At 43.0% G+C, this 18613-nt stretch overlaps 1 protein-coding gene across 6 annotated transcripts in view; it reads right to left on the minus strand.

The window, feature by feature from the left end:
• Positions 1-18613, minus strand: part of LOC106603380 (glutamate receptor 3) — a 119172-nt gene that overhangs the window by 45231 nt on the left and 55328 nt on the right. For all 6 annotated transcript variants that reach the window (XR_006769638.1, XR_006769639.1, XM_014196980.2 and 3 more), the window contains exon 4: positions 1088-1275. Coding sequence is in view for 4 of the 6 variants with exons in the window: in XM_014196980.2 (XP_014052455.1) it covers positions 1088-1275 (188 nt within the window). In the remaining 2 variants the exon portion in view is untranslated. The remainder of the gene's footprint in view (positions 1-1087; positions 1276-18613) is intronic.

The following is an 18613-nucleotide window of genomic DNA, read 5'->3' on the forward strand; positions in this document are numbered from 1 at the left end:
ACTCATTGGAAACATGTTTTATGAAAAAACCTAAAGCATTTAGTTATAGTTGGGAATTACATCACTAATTAATCAAACTCTGTATATCGGCATTAAATGTCATCCTGAGTGTAACAAGCAAAAAAATAAAACAACTGGGATTAAATTATATTCTTGACAATAGCATTAGTGAACCCATTCCAAGCTTGTGCACAGCAGACATAAACAAATACATAAAAATCAACACTAACGGCCAACTCAGTGGCTGATCACCTAGGAAACAGGCAACCATTGTTAATAGTAGCTGTTATTCCTAAGTGAAAATGTAGCCCAAGAGTCGACCTCAAACAAGAACCAACAAGCTTTAATTGAGTTTCCCCTGTGTTTTTGTTATGTTGCACAATAACCCCTTTAAAGAGAGAATGTTCCCTCTGTTTGTGGTGTGTGAGGTTATTACGAGGCTCTAAGTAAGGGGTTTAGCCTTACTGCCCTGTTAAACGTTTTCGAGGGTAATGGAAAAGCCCTGGTAAATGTCTTAGAGGCTAATAATGGAAAAGGAATAAGAAGTACAAAGCTGAAGAGGCCAGGAGAGGTCCCTACAAATGGAGATGGGACTTTCAGAGGTATTGAAGGAATGGAGGCAGACTGAATGGCAGACTGAGGCTCCTAGAAGGCTTCTTTGAAAGGACACAGCCAGAGATCTACGTGGGCGAATCAGACTCTCTTCAATAAAGTCCTCTTTGTATTTGAAAACAAGCGCACAACCAAACCTTTAATAATCTTTTGTAGAATCAAGATTATCAAGATTAAATTCATGCACACACATAACTAAATAAGTGGTGTCGCCACCTAAGATCCAAAGCTCATAAACTGTGTGTGTGTGTGATAATTCTTCCCATAGGTATAAGAGTATAAATATGATAGCAAACCTTGGTTGTCTAGTCATTCAGTTGATCCACAAGCACCAATACAACCAAACTCGGGTTCCAACGTAATTAGCTCTTACATCAGTCTTCAGGTTTCAGGTAACTCATCATCCAAGTGGAGTTCAACAAACCCCCTCAGCTACTGCAGCAGTGTATTAGTGTTAAACCCCACTATACTGTACCTGGTCCAGGATGGCATTGATTCTTCCCACTTCACAGTCGATGAGGAAGCGTTTCTCCTGCCTACGGTCCATCTCCTCTATGATGCGTTTGTACTCTGTGGGGTCTACTATGCTGCCCACCGACCGGGCCGTAACCTGCCAGTTATTGGCCACCGCTGACTCCATGATGGCCTGGAGGATAGAGAAACCTGGAGTGGAGAGAGAGGGGATCAGTCACATACTGTGGAATGGTGAAAGGTGGCAATGTGGTTTGCAGAGAAGAGTGAACTTAATCAAATAATTTCACAGTTACTGTAAAGTCAAAATAGAAAGCGCTTTGAAAATCACTTTTTGGCACAGTATATCACATTGTGTCATAGCCAATTTAAAAACAAAAATGATTGAGGCCATTTTCTGCTGGTTCTGTTCGTTACTTTTTCTTAACCAACCAGTGGAGGGCATGAACATTTCATGTGAATGATTTCTGTCCACTTGAATGGTATCATTACATCATAAAAACAACCACAATAGTCTCTGAGCCCATGAGAAAAAACCTCCCAAAAGGCCAGCCCTGTCAATACCACATTTCATGGGTCAACTAAATGGTACAGTAGGCATGCCAAATGAAAAAAATAGCTTATAGCTTCAAAGACAGCCAACTAGTAATTCTAGTCTGGAATTTTTTTGATGGGAGTGACAGAGTTTAGCAGAAATACTACTTGCAATGTGCCAAGAAGCTTTGGAGGGACATTTTAATTGAATAGGATTTCATTTCAACTCCCAATGTCTCTGCTGACACATTGTGTAATGACTGAATTAATATGATTTAAAATTCAAATTGTGAAGTACATCATGTCAATGATATTGCCCCTCCAACTTCTAGGTCAAAATGGATCTCACAGTCCTCTAGGGCTGATGAGCAAACCTAATTTAAACAGTCTAAATGGGGCCTGACCAGTGACACAGTGATAACTTGGACATGTTTCCTTTTCAGGAGATCAATGCATCGTCTATTATGCCAACTCAAGGTCAAAAGCTATAAATATAGACAAGGTAGAAATGCGGGCGTGAAATGGGGGTTATGCTGCGAGACAAGAGTAGCACCCCTTTACAGGTAATAGCCTTATCGAAATATGAATGTTATTTAATAACCACAATGAATAATGATGTGCTACCACTGGATTATTTATTCATAGCAATATACAACCCTAGAATAGGGTAATGAAAGAAAGCATGGATGGACAAAATCAATTAGACATTTGCATAGTTCCATTATCTGGCAGGAAAACGTGCATTAATTTCAGCGATGGTGGAAATGTGTGGTGGCAGTAGCTCATTATGTGGTAGGCTGTAAGTAATAAACAGAGAAAATGGTGCTGTTGGGAAAAGCTTTTTTTCTTCTCCTTCATCCCAGTACGAGAGGCAGCATGCTAGTCGGCTTGGCTAAATGGGCAGAGGCAGCTTGCTAGTCGGCTTGGCTAAATGGGCAGAGGCAGCATGCTAGTCGGCTTGGCTAAATGGGCAGAGGCAGCATGCTAGTCGGCTTGGCTAAATGGGCAGAGGCAGCTTGCTAGTCGGCTTGGCTAAATGGGCAGAGGCAGCATGCTAGTCGGCTTGGCTAAATGGGAAGAGGCAGCTTGCTAGTCGGCTTGGCTAAATGGGCAGAGGCAGCATGCTAGTCGGCTTGGCTAAATGGGCAGAGGCAGCTTGCTAGTCGGCTTGGCTAAATGGGCAGAGGCAGCATGCTAGTCGGCTTGGCTAAATGGGCAGAGGCAGCATGCTAGTCGGCTTGGCTAAATGGGCAGAGGCAGCTTGCTAGTCGGCTTGGCTAAATGGGCAGAGGCAGCATGCTAGTCGGCTTGGCTAAATGGGCAGAGGCAGCATGCTAGTCGGCTTGGCTAAATGGGCAGAGGCAGCATGCTAGTCGGCTTGGCTAAATGGGCAGAGGCAGCATGCTAGTCGGCTTGGCTAAATGGGCAGAGGCAGCAGCACGTGTTCAGCTATCCTTTCCTCTTAGAGCTGGGGATAAAATCGCTGATTCAATAAAACGATGAATATTATTACTGATGCTGAAGCAATCCGTGTATATTATGCTAATGTAGATGCGGTCTGTGCAGTGCACCACAGAGCAGGGGAAGAAAACACCCTGTCTCACTTTGACAGCCCAGTCTAAAGACACCTGTAGACTAACACACCTCACAGCACCTCCACTAACAGCCAGCCATCACAACTTCAGCATATTACTTTCCATGTGAATGTGACATTTTGATTCATGTCAAATGGAGAAAACATGTTATGAGTGTTCATGAATACTTTAAACAGGATAGAATGCTGCCCGTAGGCGCCGTAAGTGGATCTACTATATGCATAGATATATAGCGCTGTGAACTGAAGTGCTACCATAGACTAGCTAGCTAGAGCACATAAGAATTCCGAGCACAGCCACACTCAGCCATCCACTCTCCTCTCCTCTAGCTCCTCTCCTCTACCTAAGTGACCTTCACACAGCAGAACACTGCAGAAGGCTGTCCAACCAGGCTTGGCCTTTTATAAGACAGGCGGCTGTGAAGAACTGAGCATGGCCACATCATCATCGTCCACTCAGGTGGCGACTGGAGGAGCAGTGCGGAGCAGGAAGAGCTGTTTATGCACGTCTGATATTTCCAAAGGCTGGGAGACTCATCAAGAGGTTTCATGCGTCTGGCGTATCGCAGCGCCGTGTGAATGACAGTCAGATGTAAGATAAAACCAGGGAGCTGACCCCTGGATGAAAGGACATTGTAAAAGCACCATCAGGGCACACTGAATAACACAACACGTTTATCATCCGTCCCCATAGCATGTTACGAGAGAAAAAAGACTCCAGTCTATGTCTGATAGCAGCACAGAGGAAATTAAAAAGCAAATGCTGAAATATGAGGTGTTTTTTCTGCAGCTTGCCTGAGACTTGATATTGAATAGAGTAAGCTGGGTAATGCCTGATATTTTAAGCATGTTACCAGGTGCTTATGAAGAAAAAGGATTTGGGAGGATTTAGAAATGATTCCCTCATGAGTTTTATTGTGTATCCATTTCCTGCCTATAAGCTGATTTGGAAGTTTTGGGATTCAGATGTTATTGTGTACATCTCAATGTTAAACGTGTTTTGAACGTTGACAAGTTAAAATACTGAAGAGATGAAAAAGAAATTAGCAAAAATTCTGACAGAAAATATAAACGGGATGAATTGTAATTCAATACACTTTGACTTTTATTTCAATGTGATAGGGAAATGTCATGGCATTACAATGTGAAAATAAAAACTATTTTGGACATTGGCATAGCTTGTCTGCTGTGTGTAAAATGAAGATAGTGTCACTCTATGGGGCAAACAACAAAGTGAGTAAATGTTGGTTGAAGGTTTTTGTAAACAGATGACACATATCACAGAAGACAGAGGGCAGGGCAACCATCAAGCAAATTTGAAAAAAACGGTCAATTATACACTTCCAGGCCATAGTAAAAAAGCAAAGATGATCCATAGTAGTCAAGGGTTGGAACCGGTAATGGGAACAGAAGCGAAAACCGGAAAATATCTAAATTATTAGAGGAATAAAATCCGAACCGGAAACGAAAGTGATGTATACTGTTCTGGAACAGAACCGTCATTTTAAAAGCACGAGGACCGGTTAATAACATTATTTTACGTTCTGGACATTTTTTTTCAGTCCCACCAAAATTGCAACAAAGCACATATGCAAAGCCCTCACTCTGTCACTCAGAAACGGATTCAAGCGTCTGCCTGCCAGCTGGAAATCTTTACCAGTTGGTGTGCGTGTGTGTAGGCTACCTGCCCCTCCCCTCTGAACCATATGTTACTGTAGCCTCCTGAGAACGTTTAAAGCGTAATTCAGAAATTAGGGAGAGATGTTTAATTACAGAAGAATGGATAAGCTTTTTCAAAGCTAGTTAAGAATACTATACAACTCGGAAGTTCAGAGACTTTCCAAGTTAGAAGCAACTCCTCCGTAGGTATAATTCTGTGGGCCCAATTTAGATAACGCATGCCATAACAAGATGACTGGCACCACAGTGTGTGTATTTGTCTTTCATTGTGATTAAACCATGCTGTTACCGCAAAATACAATTTGCTCTTAATGACTTTCCTGTATAGTGTAACGACCCTGGGTTTAAAAGCGCAGACATCGATTCTGCCGCTCGAGCATGCTTTTGGGGCACAGTCGATAGCGCGCTGGACTCCAAGCTAGAAGATCGAGGGTTCGAGGCCTGCTCCCTGCCCGTTTCATTACATTGGTGTCAGAAGTGGGATCGGACCTTGCATCCACGACAGTGCGTGGGCTTGGCCAGTGAGCGCGTTCCTATAAGGCGTAGAGTCGCAAACTAGCGCGAGGACGCGCTCTTTGAAAGGAGGGAGTAGTGTAACGACCCTGGGGTTATAAGCGCGGATATCGACTCTGCCGCTCGAGCATGCTTTTGGGGCACAGTCGACAGCGCGCTGAACTTCGGGCTAGAAGGTCGAGGGTTCGAGGGCTGCTCCCTGCCAGTTTCATTACAATAGATTCAATCGCTTACCTGCTCCATAGCAAACTCCTCTATCCACACTGATTGGTTAATTAATTTAATGGCTGGAACAGTGGAACGGACAGGCGGGAAAAATGGTTCTGTTCAGAACGAAACGATTGGAAAATAATTTCAGTTCCAACCCCTGATTGTAGTACATTTCTTTAGAACATTCGATACATATTTGTGTGGAAATAAGTCCCAGATACAGAACTCAGGGACAGGGTTGACGCCTTCTTTTAAATCAAATTCTCAACACTGAATGTCTATTATTTGAACTACTCTGACATGACAGACACTCTATTCAAGTGCAATATCTGACTTCCTGTAATATGATGCAGTAAAGATGGAAGTCTGAAAATCTCAAAGAATCTCTGTCTGACGCATGATACTCAATTGAACCAATTTTTGTCAGAGAGAAAAACATAAATGCTTCTATACACTATTTGATCTTTGAAAACTAGACATGGTGAATGAACGAACAAGGAACGTTCAAAACATAATTTTAATGGCGGGGATGTTGACTGGAAAATAAGACTTCTTGGCTCTTCACACAAGTCTCATTTACATTTCTTCATATGAGCACAATTCCCTGGCTTAGTGTGGAGGGTGAAAGGTCAAAATGATTATGCAGAAAGCAGAGAAAATGTCTAATTTCTTAAAAGAACAATTACAACCCCTGATACTTGTCAGTGTCCATTATCATAATTTGTCTACTTGAGTAGAGTAAAACATTTACATTTTCCTCCTTGTCTATTTCTCTTGCTATACATTTTTCTTTCTTGGGATCCTTTTACAGTCAGTGAAAGCTATGTTTACAATATTACAAACTTTTCTTTTTTTTTAACGAAGAATATGTAAGAATTAAAGGCTATTACTCACCATTTAAAATATACAGTTATAAACAAAATAGACTACATCTGGGACAGCACAAGCTCAAAGCAGTGTGATTTGAATGTCATCCTTGTATATGGGAAAGATGGATAGAGAGCAGTCTTACTGCAGGTGGTGAGCAGTATCAAATCAAATCAAATTTTATTGGTCACATACACGTGATTAGCAGATGTTATTGCGGGTGTAGCGAAATGCTTGTGTTTCTAGCTCTGACAGTGCAGTAATATCTAACAAGTAATATCTAATAAATTACACAACATATACCCAATACACACAAATCTTAGTGGGAATGAATTAAGAGTATATACATATGTGGACGAGTGATGTCAAAGCGGAACGGACTAAGATACAGTAGAATAGTATAGAAAAACAGTATATACATATGAGATAAATAATACCAGATATGTAAACATTATTAAGTGACCAAGATACCGTAGAATAGTATAGAAAACAGTATATACATATGAGATGAGTAATGCCAGATATGTAAACATTATTAAAGTGACTAGTGTTCCATTCCTTAAAGTGGCCAGTGATTTCTAGTCTATGCCTATAGGCAGCAGCCTCAAATGTGCTAGTGATGGCTGTTTAACAGACTGATGGCCTTGAGATAGAAGCTGTTTTTCAGTCTCTTGGTCCCAGCTTTGATGCACCTGTACTGACCTCCGGATGATAGCGGGGTGAACAGGCAGCAGCTCAGGTGGTTGATGTCCTTGATGATCTTTTTGACCTTCCTGTGACATCATGTGCTGTAGGTGTCCTGGAGTGCGGGTAGTTTGCCCCCGGTAATGCTTTGGGCAGACTGCACCACCCTCTGGAGAGCCTTGCACTTGCCATACCAGGTGGTGATACAGCCCTACAGGATGCTTTCAATTGTGCATCTGTAAAAGTTTGTGAGGGTTTTCGGTGACAAGCCACATTTCTTTAGCCTCCTGAGGTTGAAGACGCTCTGTTGCGCCTTCTTCCCTTCACTGTCTGTGTGGGTGGTAGGTTTCAGTTTGTTATGGATATGTACGCCAAGGAACTAGATGCTTCCCACCTTCTCCACTGCGGTCCCGTCGATGTAGATAAGGGGGTGCACCCTCTGCCGTTTCCTTAAGTCCACGATCATCTCCTTTGTTTTGTTGACGTTGAGTGAGAGGTTGTTTTCCAGGCACCACACTCCCAGAGCCCTCACCTTCTCCCTGTAGGCTGTCTCGTCATTGCTGTTAATTAAGCCTACTACTGTTGTGTCGTCTGCAAACTTGATGATTGAGTTGGAGGCGTGCTTGGCCACGCAGTCATGGGTGAACAGGAGGGGGCTAAGCACGCACCCTTGTGGGACCCTAGTGTTAAGGATCAGCGGATTGGAGGTGATGTTTCCTACCTTCACCACCTGGGATGGCCCGTCAGGAAGTCCAGGACCCAGTTGCACAGGGCAGGATTCAGACCCAGGGCCTCGATCTTAATGATGAACTTGGAGGGTACTATGGTGTAATGCTCAATAAACAGCATTCTTACATAGGTATTCCTCTTGTCCAGATGGGATAGGGCAGTGTGCAGAGTGATGACCATTGTCTGTGGATCTATTGAGACGGTAAGCAAATTAAAGTGGGTCTAGGGTGGCAGGTAAGGTAGAGATGATATGATCCTTGACTAGTCTCTCAAAGCATTTCATGATGACAGAGGTGAGTGCTACGGGGAAATAGTCATTAAGTTCAGTTACCTTTGCCTTCTTGGGTACAGGAAAAATTGTGGCCATCTTGAAGCATGTGGGGACAGCAGACTGGGATAGGGAGAGATTGAATATGCCTGTAAACACACCAGCCAGCTGGTCTGCGCATGCTCTGAGGACGCAGCTAGGGATGCCGTCTGGGCCGGCAGCCTTGCAAAGGTTAACACATTTAAGTGTTTTACTCACGTCGGCCACGGAGAAGGAGAGCCGGTGGCAATGTGTTATCCTCAAAGCGTGCAAAGAATGTGTTTAGCCTGTCCGGAAGCAAGACATCGGTCTCGGCAACGTGGCTGGTTTTCCTTTTGTAGTCTGTGATTGTCTGTAGTCCCTGCCACATATGTTGCTGCCACATACGTCTCGTGTCTGAGCTGTTGAATTGCGACTCCACTTTATCTCTATACTGACGTTTAGCTTGTTTGATTGCCTTAAGGAGTGAATAACTACACTGTTTATATTCTGCCATATTCCCAGTCACCTTGCCATGGTTAAATGTGATGGTTCGCGCTTTCAGTTTCGCGCGAATGCTACCATCTATCCATGGTTTCTGGTTAGGGTAGGTTTTAATAGTCAGAGTGGATACTACATCTCCTATACAGTTCCTTATAAACTCAGTTACCGTATCTGTGTATGCAGATTATTTTCGCAAGCTACCCGGAACATATCCCAGTCCACGTGATCAAAACAATCCTGAAGCGTGGATTCTGATTGGTCAGACCAGCGTTGAATAGTTCTTAGCATGGGTACCTCCTGTTTAAGTTTCTGCCAATAGGAAGGGAGGAGCAAGATGGAGTCGTGGTCAGATTTGCCGAAAGAAGGGTGGGGGACTTGAGCTCCTGTATGTTCCTAGAATTATACCATGAGTCATTATTCATGAAACACACCCCTCTGCCCTTCTGCTTCCCGGAAAGATATTTATTCCTGTCTGCACGATGTACTGAGAATCCTGCTGGCTTTACCGACCATGTATCCGTGAAACAAAGTATGTTACAGGCCCCGATGTCTCTCTGGAAAGAAATCCTTGCTCTAAGGTCATCAACTTTGTTATCCAAAGACTGAACATTAGCGAGTAATATACTCGGAAGCGGTGGGTGGTGTGCGCGCCTCCTAAGTTGAACCAGCAGGCCACCTCGAGTGCCTTTCTGGGGAGAGTGAACAAAGGATCTGCTCCAGGGAAGTTGTATTCCTGGTCGTAATGCTGGTAGTTCTGGTGAGTTACTGCCACTCTAATATCCAATAGTTCTTCCCGGCTGTATGTAATGACTCAAAACATTTCCTGAGCTCATAATGAAAAAAATAGTACAGAAAAAAACAAAATACTGCAAAGTTTCCTAAGAGCTAGTCGCGATGCTACCATCTCCATCGGTGCCATCATACAGGCTAGCGTGTAGTGAGGTTATGACAGTGTTTTGTCTCAGTTGGAGGGCCTCTAAAGTGTGACCATGGGGCTAAACATTTTGGTGTGCAACCAACTACTTTTATTTTAGGAGGACCATGTGGCAAAAAAATTATCCAATAAAAAAAGTCAAGGCTTAACAATATTTAGTCGCAACACTCTTCTCTTCACTGCTCAAACAAGACAGGCTGATACATTGATTACAAATCATAACAAAAGTTACTGGGAACTGTAACTCCAGTTATATGAGTAGAGCGGAGCCTCATAGGGGGGCATCCCATTGGTTTACCCTGCTACCAAGACAGCATCGCCTGAGAAAATGAATTATGCACGCACCTTCAGCCAAAGATGATTTCAGTGACTGGCTCAGCTAACGTTAGCAAGCTAACATTAATGTTTGACAAATTTATGCTAGCTGTTGTGCCCATAGTCAAACTTCAAGTCAAACACTCAAATACTGCTCAATGAAGCACAATAATCCTTAGCTAGATGTAAAATTGGGCCCACTTGGCACAGGCAATACAGCCGTTCCTCTCTCTGTTCCCTTTGAGGAACAGAGAGTCTGATCTGTTGGAGCTCTTGACAATCTTAGGCAAACAAGACAGATTAGGACGAGCTCAAGTCGCCATTGATGGCGAGACAGTTGGGTCGCGTTGACAGAGCCCCAAATCACTGACCTGCTTAGCGGAGGTCAGGGCAAGTAACAATACAATTTTAATAGACAACATTTTAGGAGGAATCTGATCCAAGTGCTCGAATGGCAGCTCACAGAGCGCATCGAGCACCAATGTCAAATCTCACTGTGGAACTATGGTTTCATTTGCTGGTCTCAGTCGCAGTGTTCCCAAAAGGAAATGTTTGAGAGGAGTATGGCTGAACAAAGACACTCTACCAAAACCCTCATGACAAGCTGAAATCGCTGAGGCGTACACGTTGATAGTGAGAACGAGTTCCTGTTTGAGAATCGTTTCCACCTGGCAGCATGCTGGGTCAACATTCTCTTCCACGCACCATTGCATAAACATTTTACATTTGCTGGCATAAGTTCTGGATGTGGAACCAGCCCGCAGCCCTGTATCATGCTAATCAGAGTGGCAGATAGCCCACAGTGCGCTAGCCTGTCCCTTTCGTTCTTAGGGGCTCCCGAGTGGAGCAGCGGTCTAAGGCACTGCATCTCAGTGCTAGAGGCGTCACTACACACCCTGGTTCGATTCCAGGCTGTATCACAACCAGGCGTGGTTGGGAGTCCCTTAGAATGGCGCACAATTGGCCCAGCGTCGCCGGGGTAGGCCGTCATTTAAATAAGAATTTCTTCTTAACTGACTTGCCTAGTTAAATAAAGGTTAAATAAAATAACTAAACAATAACCAAGCCATCAATGGCTGGCCCAGTACAGGCCACAATCCTATTGGTCTTCCCCCCTGAGACAGTACATCCCGGCAGTGTGGAACCTGGCCAAAATCAACATCTGGATCATCCCTGCCACCATAGAGCCCCCGGGGGTTTGGGAGCTATCATAATGATTGACAGCTCTTCTGATCTCACCAGTGCTATCAGCAGTAGTATGCAGGACAACAGAGGGAAGGCATACAGTAGGTCTCTCGGTCATGGACTGCGCACAAAAGTGTCTGTCCCTAATGGAATGTTGTCCTGAGCTCTGAAAGAGTACCAAAGCCTAGAAGGACAGCATCCTGGAGTCGCCTCTTCACTGTTGACGTTAAGACTGGTGTTTTGCGGCACTATTTAATGAAGCTGCCAGTTGAGGACTTGAGGCATCTGTTTCTCAAACTAGACACTCTAATGTACCTCTTGTACCTCCTCTTGCTCAGTTGTGCACCAGGGCCTCCCACTCCTCTTTCTATTCTGGTTAGAGCCAGTTTGCGCTGTTCTGTGAATGGAGTAGTACACAGCGTTGTTCGAGATCTTCAGTTTCTTGGCAATTTCTCGCATGGAATAGCCTTCATTTCTCAGAACAAGTATAGACTGATGAGTTTCAGAAGAAAGTCCTTTGTTTCTGCCAATTTTGAGCCTGTAATCGAACCCACAAATGCTGACGCTCCAGATACTCAACTAGTCTAAAGGAGGCCGGTTATATTGCTTCTTTAATTAGAACAACAGTTTTCAGCTGTGCTAAAATAATTGCAAAAGGGTTTTCTAATGATCAATTAGCTTTCCATTAAAATCAGCCATTTCCAGCTACAATAGTCATTTCCAACATTAACAATGTTTACACTGTATTTCTGATCAATTTGATGTTATTTTAATGGACAAAAAATGTGCTTTTCTTTCAAAAACAAGGACATTTCTAAGTGACCCCAAACTTTTGAACTGTAGTGAATGTAAATATGTTTGCAGTTGCACTTTGAACACAATTATTAAGTTGTTTATATTCTAATGTCCTGCCCACTTGCTAGTGATGCGTTCTACATAATCAACGTAACAACTGATGACAATTAAGAATGATTGAACAGTCATTTGCAGAAAAATAAATATATAAAAATGCTGGTTCCCCTAAATGTTGTCTGGTGCTCCTTAGTTTTTGAATTGAGGAGCACTAGTGCTACCAATAGAAATAGTTAATGTAGAGCCCTGTTTGGAGGGTATGAGGGTATATGAGGTTAGTGTAGATAGTATACTGTGTCATTTAGAGGGTATGAGGGTAGATGAGGTTTGTGTAGATAGTATACTGTGTCATTTAGAGGGTATGAGGGTAGATGAGGTTTGTGTAGATAGTATACTGTGTCATTTAGAGGGTATGAGGGTATATGAGGTTTGTGTAGATAGTATACTGTGTCATTTAGAGGGTATGAGGGTATATGAGGTTAGTGTAGATAGTATACTGTGTCATTTAGAGTGTATGAGGGTAGATGAGGTTTGTGTAGATAGTATACTGTGTCATTTAGAGGGTATGAGGGTAGATGAGGTTAGTGTAGATAGTATACTGTGTCATTTAGGGGGTATGAGGGTATATGAGGTTCGTCTAGATAGTATACTGTGTCATTTAGAGGTTATGAGGGTATGTGAGGTTAGTGTGGATAGTATGCAGTATGTTGTCTCATGTGGGGGTTATGTGAGGTAGAATGGACATTATGTTTTCGCAGGTGGTGGATAGCATCATGGACTCTGCAGCATCATGGATGCTGTGTGGTCTCAACTCCGACTCAGTGTTCCCTGCTGCCTCCCAGGAAATGGTGACCTCTTTTAAACTCTCTCTCAGGCCAGGCATCTGAGCTACAGTATTTCCGGTGAGGGCTTTTGCCCAAAGCTGAGCAGTGCACCACCATGTTGAAGTCACACAAAGCTTCTGAACCCACTTTTAGAGAAAGGTCACAAAATCTCAAAGCTTAAGTCAGAGAGAAAAAACAACAAGAGCTACTGCAGAGAGAGACATTCCAATTCCCTGAACCAGATTTCAACAAAATTGAGTTTGTTGGCTGGCTTTCTTCTTGAGTTTAAAGCTTCACTTACAGTACTTCAATGCCTTCCCTGTTTCTGCTCAGATGCCTAGAGAACACCCATCTCTTAAACAAACAAAAACGGCCTTTCATCTTGGGCAAACAATGAACTGAACACAGCACATTAATCTCTTTCATAATGCAGAAAGACCACTGTTCAAATGGCCCCTGCATTATCCTGAAAGCTAGTGCCCCAAAATAGATGAAATGCATTGGAGACAGGCGGTCAGAGACAAGTGAGCAGAGGACTGTGCCATTTTAAGTCATAGGGTCAGGGTCAAATTAGATGTGACAGACTGTGAGTCTCCTTAGGAGATGTTTAGAATTCATAAAGTAAATAATATTTTGTTGAGCTGCTACCGGGCGTCTGACAGAGCTTGGCCCCATGTGCCATGTTGCTGTTTTTCTGTTGAGGCAGAGGCACAAAGGCTTTGCTGACTCCTACATTATTTTCCCCAGGCTACGCCTCCCTACTGTTTTGTATTCTATTAAAGTTTCTGCTATTTCTCCTGCAAACAGCTGAGACTAGTGCAGTCAGCTAGAGACAGAGAGAGAGAGAGAGAGAGAGAGAGAGAGAAAGTTTGAGAGAGAGTGATAGTGAAAGAATGTGAGCGAGAGATAGTGAAAGATTGGGAGAGAGAGATAGCAAAAGATTATAAGAGAGAGACAGCGAAAGATTATAAGAGAGAGATAGTGAAAGATTATAAGAGAGATAGATAGTGAAAGATTGAGAGAGAGATCGTAAAAGATTGGTAGAGAGAGAGAGATCGTAAAGGATTGGGAGAGAGAGAGAGAGAGATTGTGAAAGATTGGGGGAGAGAGATAGATAGTGAAAGATTGAGAGAGAGATCGTAAAAGATTGGTAGAGAGAGAGAGATAGTGAAAGATTGGGGAGAGAGAGAGAGAGAGATAGTGAAAGATTGGGGGAGAGAGATAGTGAAAGATTGGGGGAGAGAGATAGTGAAAGATTGGGGGAGAGAGATAGTGAAAGATTGGAGGAGAGAGAGAGAGATAGTGAAAGATTGGAGGAGAGAGAGAGAGATAGTGAAAGATTGGGGGAGAGAGAGAGAGATAGTGAAAGATTGGGGGAGAGAGAGAGATAGTGAAAGATTGGGGGAGAGAGAGAATAGTGAAAGATTGGGAGAGAGAGATAGTGAAAGATTGTGGGAGAGAGAGATAGTGAAAGATTGTGGGAGAGAGAGATAGTGAAAGATTGTGGGAGAGAGAGAGATAGTGAAAGATTGTGGGAGAGAGAGAGATAGTGAAAGATTGTGGGAGAGAGAGAGATAGTGAAAGATTGTGGGAGAGAGAGAGATAGTGAAAGATTGTGGGAGAGAGAGAGATAGTGAAAGATTGTGGGAGAGAGAGAGATAGTGAAAGATTGGGGGAGAGAGAGAGAGTGAAAGATTGGGGGAGAGAGAGAGATAGTGAAAGATTGGGGGAGAGAGAGAGATAGTGAAAGATTGGGGGAGAGAGAGAGATAGTGAAAGATTGGGGGAGAGAGAGATGGTGAAAGATTGGGGGAGAGAGATAGTGAAAGAATGTGAGAGAGAGAGATAGTGAAAGATTGGGAGAGAGAGAGAGATAGTGAAAGAATGTGTGTGAGAGAGAGAAACACATCCCGGCCATTATAAGGCTCTGGATCCTGGGCTCCTCTCTTACTATTGTTAGAATGGATGAGTGTACATTTCTCCCCTAATGTCAGGTTTTCACATACTATTGTAGCAGAGAGGGCACTGGAGGATACAAATGCAAGGGAATTATTCTGTTTGGGATACAAAAGCTTTATAACAATAGGGTTTAAATGCTAATACCTTGTAAATATTAACATACCTAGGATAATACTGAAATAAGTCACATTACATGTCGATGTTAGAGGTATGCACATTGTTACGACCTGGCTCATAGTTCCTAACAACAGGCAGACCACGCCTGACTTAAATCTAAAAACGAATACATTTCTTATACTAAATAATAATAAATACAAAAATGTAACATAAGCTGTGGACGTCTGTAGGATCAGTAGTGTATGCAGTGTGTGGATGAGTGGAGAGGTTGTTGTATGGTGAAACAGACCAAAAAACTATAGTCAGGGAAGAGGAAGAGAGAGAGTAGAGTGTTGGCTGATGTGGCCATCCTTTATAGCCTGCAGGCCAAGCCTACATTTTAAGGTTTGTGACTGTGCTGGTTTTCCTTTTTCTCTGCACCTGCCTGCATCATGGGTACCGATTTCTGTATTTTTCCCCAGCAGAGTAGGGGTGGTCGCTACACCAACAAGGCAGGCAGCAGAGAAAGGAGAAATGTCCAATGCTGAAATACTTATTTCTGCAGTCAGAGCCAGTACTGTAGAGTAGAGCTGTCCAAGGTTCTGAAATATTATCAGCTTAGAACAGAGAGCAGTGGAAAGCAGGAGAAAGATCTGAGAATGGAACTGAAGCACTCAAGGCTGCTGCATTGGGAGAAGTGTTAGGAGCTGTTTCAGCTCAGTGCTGAAATACTAGCTGCTCAAAGAAAGATGAGTACACACCAGTCTGAAATCCTGAGGTTTGTGATGGTGGGATGTAGGATCCAATGCAGATCACAGACCAAACCAGACTGATGTGTTGAGTAACATACTCTAATGTGCTCCCTGGATAATAATGGGAATGTAGACTAGGTGTGCACATTATGGAGGACTCTAACATATCAGGCGGAAAACAAGCTGTTGTTATAGCAATACTTTGGACTCATGTGATTTCATATTTGACACTGAATTATATTCAAATATACATTTTTACTGTTGGTTCTCTAATTCAATGTCCTTTGTCACTCTGAAAACCGCATGATAACTGTTCCTCATTTGTCTTTGTGCTTTATGATTGAGAACATTTTACATTTTTTTAACAATTTCATGATTATGATCTTGTCTCATGTCTGCGACTCCCCAACTGGCTCGGGAGAGGCGAAGGTCGAGTCATGCATCCTCCAAAACATGACCCGCCAAACCTCGCTTCTTAACACCCGCTCGCTTAACCCAGAAGACAGCTGCACCAATGTTTCGGAGGAAACACCGTTCAACTGATGACCGAAATCAGCCTGCAGGTGCCCGGCCCGCCACAAGGAGTTTCTAGAGTGTGATGAGAGTAAAGCCCCCCCAGCCAAACCAAACCCACCCCTAACCCGGACGATGCTGGGCGAATTATGGGCCGCCCTATGGGACTCCCGGCCACGGCCTGTTGTAACACAGCCTGGGATCAAACCCCAGAATGCAGTGACGCCACAAAACTGTGATGCAGTGCCTTAGACCGCTGCACCAGTCGGGAGGCACATTTGACATTTTAGTCATTTAGCAGACGCTCTTATCCAGAGCGACTTACAGTTAGTGAGTAACTCCAAAATGCATCAAGAGTGCAAATTACTCAGCCTAAAAGTACAGAAATCAATGTGTCATTCTTATCAATACCAGAACAACTCATTCCTTAGTTAAAAAAGCTCCCCTTCTCCCTCCTCTAACCTGCATGCTCCTGATACTGTATTTACTTGGAGGAAATGTCAATAGCAAGATTAAAAATGAAGCCATAACACATTCTATATTCATAATTAAGGCATTTAAATTCTGAAAATGCAACCGCAGGGGTTGGTTGGAACTGGTTCAGGGAAGCGGTTCAGGGGACAGGGCCGCGTTTCCCAGAGCCCTCGTAGCGTTATCATCATTAGAACCTTCTCACCATGCATCTTTAGTAGCCGAGGTGTTTCTTAGAGACTTCGTTAGTAAGGTAGCTCTTAAAAACCTTTGAATCTATATGAGTGATCCAGACCACTAGTATAGCAGCTAAAGTGCAACGTTAGACACTTTGTTGCCCTTTTCATAGAAGATCTCTGCTAAATGTTTAGGCTATCTGTCTGACTGTGTCTGCTGATGACTTCATAAAAAAGTTGACTACAAATACAATATTGCCAATGTTTTTGCAATTGTTACAAACAAGTTGAAGGATAAAATGATGCTTCAAATGAAAACTTAGATGACTACATTAGAAGATACATAGGCTACATGGGCTTACAGTTGAAGTTGGAAGTTTACATAAACTTAGGTTGGAGTCATTAAAACTCATTTTTCAACCACTCCACAAATTTATTGTTAACAAACTATAGTTTTGGCAAGTCAGTTAGGACACCTACTTTGTGCATGACACAAGTCATTTTTCCAACAATTGTTTACAGACAGATTATTTCACTTATAATTCACTGTATCACAATTCCAGTGGGTCAGAAGTTTACGTACACTAATTTGACTGTGCCTTTAAACAGCTTGGAAAATTCCAGAAAATTATGTCATGGCTTTAGAAACTTATGATAGGCTAATTGACATAATTTGAGTCAATTCGAGGTGTACCTGTGGATGTATTTCAAGGCCTACCTTCAACCTCAGTGCCTCTTTGCTTGACATCATGGGAAAATCTAAAGAAATCAGCAAAGACCTCAGAAAAAAAATTGTAGACCTCCACAAGTCTGGTTCATTCTTGGGAGCAATTTCCAAATGCTTGAGGGTACCACGTTCATCTGTACAAACAATAGTACGCAAGCGTAAACACCATGGGACCACGCAGCCGTCATATCGGTCAGGGAGGAGACGTGTTCTGTCTCCTAGAGATGAACGTACTTTGGTGCGAAAAGTGCAAGTCAATCCCAGAACAAGGACCTTGTGAAGATGCTGGAGGAAACGGGTACAAACGTATCTATAGCCACAGTAAAACGAGTCCTATATCGATATAACCTAAAAGGCCGCTCAGCAAGGAAGAAGCCACTGCTCCAAAACTGCCATAAAAAAGCCAGACTACGGTTTGCAACTGCACACGGGGACAAAGATCGTACTTTTTGGAGAAATGTCCTCTGGTCTGATGAAACAAAAATAGAACCGTTTGGCCATAATGACCATTGTTATGTTTGGAGGAAAAAGGGGGAGGCTTGCAAGCTGAAGAACACCATCCCAACCATGAAGCATGGGGGTGGCAGCATCATGTTGTGGGGGTGCTTTGCTGCAGGAGGGACTGGTGCTTTTCTCAAAAAAGATGGCATCATGAGGGAGGAAAATTATGTGAATATATTGAAGCAACATCAAGACATCAGTCAGGATGTTAAAGCTTGGTCGCAAATGGGTCTTCCAAATTGTCAATGACCCCAAGCATACTTCCAAAGTTGTGGCAAAATGGCTAAAGGACAACAAAGTCAAGGTATTGGAGTTGCCATCACAAAGCCCTGACCTTAATCCTATAGAACATTTGTGGGCAGAACTGAAAAAGCCTACAAACCTGACTCAGTTACACCAGCTCTGTCAGGAGGAATGGGACAAAATTCACTCAACTTATTGTGGGAAGTTTGTGGAAGGCTACCCGAAACATTGACCCAAGTTAAACAATTTGAAGGCAATGCTACCAAATACTAAATGAGTGTATGTAAACTTCTGACCCACTGGGAATGTGATGAAAGAAATAAAAGCTGAAATAAATCATTCTATCTACTATTATTCTGACATTTCACATTCTTAAAATAAA

Source organism: Salmo salar, chromosome ssa04 (genome assembly GCF_905237065.1).
Source record: "Salmo salar chromosome ssa04, Ssal_v3.1, whole genome shotgun sequence".
Taxonomy (NCBI): Eukaryota; Metazoa; Chordata; class Actinopteri; order Salmoniformes; family Salmonidae; genus Salmo; species Salmo salar.